The sequence below is a fragment of the Pseudomyrmex gracilis genome, unplaced genomic scaffold (genome assembly GCF_002006095.1).
Source record: "Pseudomyrmex gracilis isolate BER0280 unplaced genomic scaffold, ASM200609v1 scaffold_22, whole genome shotgun sequence".
Classification (NCBI taxonomy): Eukaryota; Metazoa; Arthropoda; class Insecta; order Hymenoptera; family Formicidae; genus Pseudomyrmex; species Pseudomyrmex gracilis.
In genome coordinates, this window is record NW_018020606.1 from 811505 (window position 1) to 822099 (window position 10595).

Here is a 10595-nt window from a genome sequence, read left to right on the forward strand (position 1 = left end):
CTTTGATATTATCTTGTTTCTTTGGCTCAAGAAATTCTTGAAAAGAATCATGCTGTGTCCTTGTATCTTGAAACATTCGCCAGCCGACGTCATGTTAATTAACAACCTACAGACGGTTTGTAATGAGTTACCGTGCGGATAAAAACAAGACAAGGCTATAAATCGTCTAAACGGCAATAGCAGAAACCTTGACAATGAAGTCGATACGAGTGCCCGAAACTGAAGACGCAATATGACGACATTAAAATCAAACAACATCAAAACATTTAATACCAATTTGTGTGGTCATATTTATAAGACGATTGCATTTATGGCCACAAGCCAAATGGTAAAATGTGGCCGGACAATACGGTTTTGATCATTATCAGTGCGTTGGTTTTTTTGGTAAAACACTTTTTTTAAATTTATAAAACTATAAAATCTTTTGATATTTTTCGCGCATATATATGTATACTCAATTTTAATTTTTTTCTTACTAGGTACATTCTTTGCCGCCGAACATCATTCTGAACACTGTGCGAGATGACTCAAATTCAGTTGTTCAAAACGAAAGGTATTTGCAGTTGTTTTTGCAACTGGCGACGCGAACAGCGGACAATTTGATCAGTTTAAGAAATCAAGCTGATAAAAACCACGATTGTAATCAATCTCGCGATAATTTACTTTCAACGATCGAGGATTCGCGAATCCAATCGCCACTTGAAGTAATTTCGGAACAATTTGACGAAATTCAAAACGAAATCCGAAGCCATTTATTCTCGAGCAATTTTGAAAACAAAATTGAAAACACGTCATCTAACGCTTTCGTGCATGACGAAGTGTCTAGTTCTGGCATTAAGCAAAAATCAATTTTCAATTCAAATACGGAAGAAGCAACTACAAGCGCGAATAAGTCGAATCCAGACGCACAGAGCTCTGAGAACTCAACAGAAGTGGATGATATCGCTGAAAGATTCTTTAATTCATTTAATTTACAAAACATCAATACGAGCACTTCGATAAATGAGCCATCCGATAGATTTAAAAATAAATTCCTCTTACAAACAAGCAATTTGGCGCGACCAAATCCAACGCTCGAAAGGAGTGAGCGGTTATATAATAAGATTAATCGCACGTCGTTCGATGCTGTCGAACATAACGACGACGTATTTACTTCTTCGCAAAAATCAATCTTTAAGCATTCAGATGAGAAAAGCGCAACTACAAATGGGAGTGACTCCAATTCAGACGCACAGAACTCCGAGAGCTCGGAAGTAGATGAAATCGGTGAAAGATTCTTCAATCCGTTTAATCTGCAAACACCTCACGTGCTAATAAACAATCTAACAAGTACTGGAAAAAAAGTTCTTGCACAAACACATAACTTGCTGCAATCGACGCTTGAAAGGAGCGAGCGGGTTAACAATACTCTCTGCCTGCAAAATCTGTCGAGCAAACTCGACGATGTGAGTGACGTACTTGATCTGTCGTTGGACAAAATTCGAGAATACATTTTAAATCCACAAGTTACAAATAACTCGACTGTGTTACATCAAATTGTGTCAAGTGCCATAAACGTGGTGAATTCGGTGATTGAAAAATTACCGTCAAGTTTCAGTAACGCGACTTTATTCAAACAAATTATTCCACACAATCTCGAAAAATTACAGGCAAGTCTAAATGACACGAATTTATTCGATCGAATTATTTCACACAATCTTACCAACACGCCGTTGCAAATTGCCGAGAAGTTTTCCGAAGATATTTCGAAAAGTGGTCTAGAATTTATTAGCGCTTTGAGATCGCAAGTCAACGAATTAAGTTCACACGGTAATCAAAATATTGAATCAAAGGTTACTGATGCCAATAAGACGAACGTACACGAGAGAAACAATCAAAAATTAAACACCGAATTGCTGTTCACGGATAATTCAAAAATACAAAGTAACAACGATCAATCTACAACTATCAATCATGAAAGTACACTCGCTTCTCTTCCCAAATTATTATCAAATTTTGACGATCATAAAAAGCACACTGACAATTTGAACGGCGCATGAAACGGTTTACAAGAATTCTTCGGAAAACGTGAATAATATCGGAGTCTCAGAACCATCAAAAGAAGATAATCTATCTAATATTACAAAAAATCGATTTTAAGTCTCATCGATAACAATCAATCAGAATTAGACAGTTATGTTCGTCTTATCGGAAAGTTATAGAACAGATTGAGTAGTTGCAGAATCGATCTGTCGAAAGCAACGCTTCGGAATATTGACGACCAATTGTTCAGCGCATTGCGATCTGACACGGAAATAAACGAAGACCGTAACACGGCTAATCATTACGATAAAATCCCAGGAAATGATCGAACACTTAATTTCACTATTTTTTTTACTTTTCAACAAATAATCGATACACAAGAGTCTTCTATTACGAGAAGCAAGCGCATCTCTTATATAAAAAATGTATAGTAATAATAAAAAAAATTATTATTATAAATAGAAAAATGCCAGAGATTGGTTTCTTCAATAAACTACATGTATCAAAACCTATTTTTTTAATGAAATTAGTTTTAGTACATTTACGACGTTTGAAAATTGATTAGCCGCGACTAACGCGCTAGAACAAATTTGCTTATTTCGCTTTGATTAGTTTTACGCGATAATCGTGATAACTTTATATATATATATACATATATATATATATATTCTCGATTACGAGATATGTGTACTGCAGACATGCATAAATCTGAAACCCCATTTCATGTGCTAGAAACTCATTTTGTTTCTTGAGATTGTATTTTTGAATGAAGAGATTAGACGCGAATAAAGAGAGAGAAGAAGAAAATCGCATCTGACGGAAATGAAATTTATTGCTTTTTGATAAAATCATGTAATGTAATTGTATGTAAATGTAAAATATATGTATAAGCACTAATAATTTTTGTTAAATATCACTATATAAAAATCCCAATTACGAAGACGATAATGATATGTTGTGTAGGTAAATAAATATCAATTGCACATAAAAGACGAGAAAATAAATATTAATTGCGCATAAGACGGGAGGAAAAATCATCAAAAAAAACAATTGTCATTGTAATACAGTAATTTTCACTTGTAATTCGTTTGAAACTACTTTTTAATACCGGCTGCGCCGACAAGAAGACAATAGCAAATTATGTGGTCAAACATATTGTAAAGATAACGGCGAACAAAGTGAATTTAGTACGGACATTATACGATACGATAGGTGTATAATTGACATTTGTTACGTAATATAAATTTATGACATAAAAAGTAATGAGAAAGAGCGCTGATTTTTTCATTTCCCTTACTTCGTGTACGGAAGTATCGCTCGCGTGCGCTTCGCGAAAACTCCGAACTCGCGTTCCCATCGATCTATAACACGTCAGCTCGTCAACTGATTGCCTACAAGCAGATCCATCTGCATTTATCACACGAATAAATGAATTACGAACTATAGCGCGCGAATTCGAAAGCGAGCTAGAGATTTTATTAAGTTTTGTGTGCCGCGTTTTATCGCGTCGCTCACACACAGGATTAATCCGAATATAAAAAGTCGGTTTATGATACAGACACTTGTCGTTCCGAAGTCCAGGTGTTGTGCCACGACAATTGCGATACAATTTACATTATGACGTACTTTTTAATATTGTGCGCCATCCTTGCGCTGACCCAAGTAAGAACAGCTGTTTTTTTTTTAAGAAAGCAGTTCGGCGGATGTGTAACAACGACATAGCCAGTGTTCAATTATTAATGTTCTTGTTGGAAACTATCATGACGCATATATTTTATTTATAAACACAAATATCTTATTTAATAATGTTCTAATTATGCGCGTATCTTTTCAGGTTCATTCGAAGCATTTTAACACGAGAGAAAAAGAGGTAAGAAACGCAAAGTAACAATTAACCCGTAATAAAAAAATTTCTTCAAAAGAATAATATTGCACGTACTTTTTTTAAAACGAAAAGAAATACTGAGTGAAATATTTTACCGATTGTTTCGTCCGCACATTTGTACGAAGACCAAAAATAAAAATTCAACTTTCAGTCGGAAATTCTTGTTGAAAATAAGAATGTAAACATCATCGTGAATCTGGACCCAAGGGAAGTGGCTGAGGAATTGTGGAGGGTGATAGAGGATCGTCTGACAAATCGTTCGAAACACGCTATCGGTTCCCAAAACGCTATCAAATCCCTCGAAAATGCGGTGACACCACTTGTATCGCCTACCAGGAGGGGTATACAGCCATCCATTTATCAAATAGCGAGCAAGTTCGATGATATCGCCCGACGGATGCTCACCAGAGACACACCGTCCATGGACATGCTAGACGAGGAAATACTGACGAGGGACATCGTGGCGGACATGATGGCCTGCCTGAAAACAATTTTGTCAAAGACAGTCACACAGACGTTGGATGAGGAAAACATGTTCACAAGAAGAACGTTGCAACACCGTCAGCAGAGCAATTCCATTGCGATAAATACCGACGAACAGAACGACGACTATATAAGTATCGTAGTCAAGATACACAGGAAGGACATTCTCAAAGCGCTTTCTTAGTTTTATCTACGTTCTTTGCAAAATAAAAACAAAATTTGTCACAGAACAAATATTTGTGGAATTAATTGTTTCCTATCGATTGTTGAATTAAACTGTTGATGTAATATGAAGTTAAAAATAATATAAAAATAAGTTATTCATCAAGAAAGAAATGTATGTTCGATCTTTGTTTTTATAAATATATAATTCTGTTAATTACTACTTTATTTATACGTGTTTTATTTTTAACTCAAATCCAAACCAACAATAGAAATTTAAATGAGTCATATACAAATCAACGTGAGAATGGTATCTAATATTAAACACGTATGTTATGTTTGGTATCAAAAAAATTGCAACGCGACTGCAAACAACACTTATCACGCACTAAAACAGAGACATCTGAAAATAGCAGTTGCACTAGTTTTACTGGATTGATTGTTTCTTTGAAAAAAAAAAATTATCGACAATATTCTATTATGCTCTGAGATCTCGTTACTACGTCCCGGCCTCCTTTCTATTTCGAATAGAAATAGTGGCTATTAAAAGAGAGAAATATTGCTTCACTTCTATCATTTATACTATAATTGAATTTCTATATATTCTGCAATTTACTGCCTCGACGGGACCTCCAAGGCGTTATGATTTTATAGTTTTACAAAGGCCAATTAACACTATCGCCTAAATATAAATGAAGGTTTGCACCTTCACGCGTGTAAACGATTATCACCATATTTTTATTACCATATTTTATTTATGCCTAAAGCAAATTCGCGAATGATTTTAATCTTTGCGCGACTATATAAAAGTCTATATACTAGAACGTTTCTATACATTCACTGGGCGAGCAATCGATCGAGAGTTGAGACGATACTCAAAGAGTGACGCGATCATGCCACCTATGACAATTTCGCGCCGAATACTCGGCTGTCTTGTAAGTTAAAAGTTTCGTTTTTGTTATTATTCCAACATTTCAAAATATATATGTTATGTTACCAACATTGTGAGGTAAATAAAATATTATCGATATTTATTATTTTTACACATTTGATTAGTATTTTCTCAAGATTTGTTGCTTGTTTTCAAATGTGTGTTTTAATTATTATTTGCTAAAAATAATTATTTTATATACACAGTTTGATTTACAGTTTTAATCTCTTATATTTCCGTTATCAGCTTGTGATTTTAATGTCGCAATGTGTGTATGGAAAATCCAAACATCTCGAGCCCATTCGGACATCGCTGCAGCGCATTGAGACATTGCTCGCTGACCAGACCGAAAAAGGCGTAATTAACTGTGTTCTACCCATCGAACAATTGTATAATTTGATTGACGATTTGTCCACCTCGCTTGGACGAAATCAAGAAAGCAATGAGGTATTCGAGTACATAAAAAGTATATAGACGATAGATAGTAAATATTTCTAACAAAACTAAAAAACACGGTTTCTTCTCTTATCTCTCTACATAATATTAAATATTAATTACTTATACTTTTATCCAAGTATCAAAGATTTATTAGTTTTTCAGTAGATTTTTACACTTGTGTTACAACTTGTTTTCTCTAAAAATTAAACACAATTTTGTACTTTGTTAATTTGCAGATTGACAAATATGTTTCTTCTAATCGAAGAAATCTCGAAAACTATTTGTTCAAACAGCTTCTGAAAAAGAAAAGAAGACAGATTCTCGATTCCTCCGATGACGACGACTTTAACGACGAGATTTTGAACTTGAACACAGCTGCTAACACTAACGCAAACGTAAATACAAATGTTAACACAAACGCCAATCAACTGCATTCGAGACGTACTTTGTCTAGTAAACTGCCTAGCTTTTTGTCCTCATTGAGCAACAACTTAAATACAAATCAGAATACTAATTTTAATAGCAATCTTAATGTAAACAAAAATAAAGGAAAATACGACAGCAACGAATCGGATTATTAAAACATGAAAAGCTTGAAAGTAAAAATATATTTAAAAGAATATGTTTAAAGATTGTATCTGAAATGATATTTCTTATAAACATTATGATTCTTACTGCAACAATAAAACACAATATAATCACTATAATTAGTTCTCATAATGTATACCAGAAATAAGATCAAATAAATAAACATAGCTTTGAAAAGAAAAACTTTTGACAAATTAATCAATGTTCCCTTCCTTCTTTGATAAATAGAGCAGATATTTGTGTGGAAAAAATTTTCAATTTTCTCGTGTCAATACACGATAAATAATCTTGACAAGTTTTATGTATATAAATTCTGAAATTACAACGTTTTTTTTACTAGATCAAATTAATAGTATCCATAATATCTTTTCCGCACACATGTGTACTTACAAGGGATAAAGTTTCAGGTTGGAATCTATAAAAATAATCACATATTTTAATCAATATATGTAATCATGGCACCTGCCGTTTATTAAAAACAAATTCGTAATAGTAATTATATATAATTACAAACAATAATAATAATAATAATAATGACAGAGTGTAATTATAAAATATGTTCGGTCTAGCATTTTTATAACGCGTTTGTAGAATCAGTCTTAACCCTCGGATTACCAAACATCGATCATCTTTTTTTCTCATCTCTTTAATCTTTCCAATTCTTCTGTCGATTTTCTAGTCAAAAAAATAAATATATTCGGAGACATCGCCTCTTTCTCTGCCATTTTGTTTCTCTCTTCCTCTCTTTCTGAGAAAACTCAAACGACCAATAACCCGAGGGCTAATTAAACTATGAAAGGTGCTATATAGAGGTATGTTACAGTGATGCAGGGGTTTCTGTTTTTTTTGTTTACGTAATTGAAAAATTGACTCTTGCATCTTCAAGGAAAATCAACAAACAAAAAAAAAACATCGACTGGCGACGTTTTTTTTCCGGCGTTTTAATCTTTGAGGATTTTTCCGTTTTCGCTGATCCACGAGCCTCGAGATTCCCGCACTTAAATTTATAATATGTATATGTACACGCACGCGCATATATATCTGTATGTATAATATATATTTATATTTATTTATTTATTTATAATATATAATTATTTATTCGTTAGGCGCACTCCACGGAAACGAGCTGGCCCTTCTGCGAGTTTCGAATAAAAAATAAATGATCCTTGTTCGTTTCGTCGGAGTGCTGAGATCTGCTGAGGGTGTCGGGCTGACAGTCTCTCGTCTTTTGCGACGTAAAACTAGCGTTTAGTTGGATAAAGCGCTGCCGCGCGCGGCTTCTTACTGTGTTTTACCCTAAGTTTCCACTTCGCAGAGACATATAGACTTTTTCTATTTATTTTCATTATTTATTGCATCTGTCTCTTATAGTCCTGCAGTGTTCGGCGCATCATATCGTTTGTCGTAAAGGAGCGTTAACTTGATTGTTTAATCCCCTGATGTGTATACTTGTACATTAATTGCAACTCGGATTTTGATTATTTGTGACGCACAATAATCTATTAAATGCAGAATAAAAAACCAACCACTTTTTGTACGAATAGACATCTTTAAACGAGTGTAACGGGAGAAAATCGATGCACATTTTTTCCTGCAAAGTCACTTTGACCATCAAAGAGCATCAGAGGATTAATAGTTTTGTACCTTGATCTATACTATTTACATCAATATCTATGTTGCGATTTTTATCTTAGACGTTTACAGCAACCAATTGAAAAAGATCAAACGCGTTAGATAAAGAAACGTAATTGAAAATGTAAAAAATTTTTTTTCAAAGTGCTCAAAAAGGCTGATACGAAGTTGTGCAATCCTCTTGTTAAAAGTTGTCGCGATATTTTCATAGGTACTGTACACAGGTTCGAAACTGTTGTAGCACTTAGCTTTTTTGTTCATAAAATTTAATCTATTGGAAAAAGATGTGATTATTTGCCCTCATATTTCTATAATACACGCATTATAAACAATATTTATAAAACCAAAAGATTTTGCGAAAAGAATCAATTCACACACGCACAAAACGAAACTTCTTACTTAATGGCGAACAAGCGCTATTTAATTATTTTTGTCGTTGTTACATTTTCGTCAAGCAGCGCCTTATCCAACTGTAGAAACTATACAACGAAGAGAATAGATGTGTCTCTGGGTCTTTAGGCACTTAAATGTCGGAAGTTTCGAGAAATCTCAAGATCGTGGCTCATCGAATCGCCTCTGAACTTCTTTATTTACAGCCTTTGATCGGGGGACGTGATCGCGACGCCCCGATGAAAGATCGGGTTGCGTATTCAAAATAAAACATTATTATCCGAATAATTCGCGGTGTCAGTTTGAGAATCGGGTGAACTGCGAAATTTCACGACGGAGAAGACGATTGCCATGAGTTTTATAACGATTACAGTTCAAGAACTCTCGCTACTGGCCTGTTTTACAGCTTAGGAAGTAATTGTTTTCGCTCTCGTTTTACAATTTTACGGTACAGAGCAGCTATTTTTTTTTTTTTTTTTTTTAAACAGTTGTATAGTGTAAACATTTTCGCGTTTCAATATTTTTTCACGGTGTACAATAATTAAAGATTTTTCTTGTCTCGAAAATAATTTTGATAAAAATATAATATCCTTTCTAAATATAAGATTTTTTTTCTGTACAACGTTTGTTCAGCCAAACAATAAGCGGATAAAGTGAAACAAACGTAATAACATTTGTTTTTACAATTTTTCGGTCTCGTGTGTTGAACCAGACCGTGTAGGTAATTACTCGTACCACACTTACACGCAGTATTATATATATTATATTATATATATATAAGTATAAGCATGCTCTCTTTATATGAAAATACGCTTACGTTTTTCTGAAGAATAATCAATCGTTTTCTTTTCCTTCTTCTTTTGTAAGTTGTTTCTTGTATAATATAATATAATGCGTGTGTGTGTGTGTGTGTGTATATATATATATAAAATATTATGTATAAAAATCAAAGCCGCAATTATACATATATATTACAATCATAATTCGCTATTTACGTATAATAAAAACGTTAGAATTAATCAATACTTAATAATAATCATCCTCGTTATTACAATAATAACTTCAAATTCTGATAATCAAGTATTACAATAGTAAAATAATAACATCAATAAAATAATAATAATAATAATAATAAAATAATAGCAATTGTATCAATGTGTAGTAATCGTAATTACAATAATGTTGTGTACATAAGAAAAAATGGCAATTTATGTGTCACATCATCTTCCCCTTCTCTTCCTATTGTACACCCTTTGAGAATTAATTTTTTTGTCAATCGCGCACAATTCTCGCCACTCTGTGCGATACGTGCGCGCGTACATTCGCGTCGGCGACGAAACGAGAATGTACGCGTGTACATCGCGAAAAATTAAAGACTAGCAATTACGGTTCCCATGAAGGATTCTACACCAGTTGATTAGGTAAAATCGCCAGTAAAGATCGTCGGAACCGACGCTACAATGACCGGCGACTACGCGGAAATCTACGCGAATATATAATATATATGTATATATATGTATACGTTATCGATAAATTCTCTTACTAAAATATAATATTGTGGTGTATTCTGTATTCGCCAATGATCGTTCTTTCGTTTATAACCGTCCCGGCAGAAAGCATTATGGTTACTGCCGAAGCAAGTTCGTAAAACCGCGACGGATGCAAAATTATGCGATATGCAGATGTACGGAGAATCTTAAATCTCTTAAATGCGATTGTGTGAAATGCATTCTGAAGAAAATACAAGAAAAGGCATGACGGAAAAATCTCTCTCTCTCTCTCTCTCTTTCTCTCTTTTGATGATAATCGAAATAATACTTCGAGTATCACATCAGCCGAGATAAAATTTTTGCATATTAATTTTCATCTGTTGTATCATAGATAGTTGAAAATTAATACACGGAATAATATATAAGTTTATATGTGTATATATATATATGTAGTAAAAAGTGCATTGAACCGCAAGTAATCTCTGTTCCGTTTTTCGGTGATAATAAAAAATAATTATCATCCTTAAAAACAGATAAAACATGAATTGTGTAAATGACGAAAATGCAGAAAAAG

At 33.6% G+C, this 10595-nt stretch overlaps 1 protein-coding gene across 2 annotated transcripts; it reads left to right on the forward strand.

Annotated features, from left to right (window-relative positions):
• The first annotated feature begins 301 nt into the window (after positions 1 to 301).
• On the forward strand, positions 302 to 4646 carry LOC109851899. 2 transcript variants are annotated; one of them, XM_020422475.1, is made up of 4 exons: positions 302 to 384; positions 480 to 1445; positions 3857 to 3892; positions 4059 to 4646. In XM_020422475.1, exons 1-4 carry the CDS (start codon positions 334 to 336, stop codon positions 4572 to 4574), a joined length of 1569 nt encoding a protein of 522 aa, XP_020278064.1. In that variant the 5' UTR covers positions 302 to 333; the 3' UTR covers positions 4575 to 4646. The 2 variants fall into 2 exon arrangements, with proteins under 2 accessions (XP_020278064.1, XP_020278063.1); XM_020422474.1 differs by lacking the exons at positions 3857 to 3892; positions 4059 to 4646 and having other exon boundaries at positions 480 to 2502.
• The last annotated feature ends 5949 nt before the right edge of the window (positions 4647 to 10595 follow it).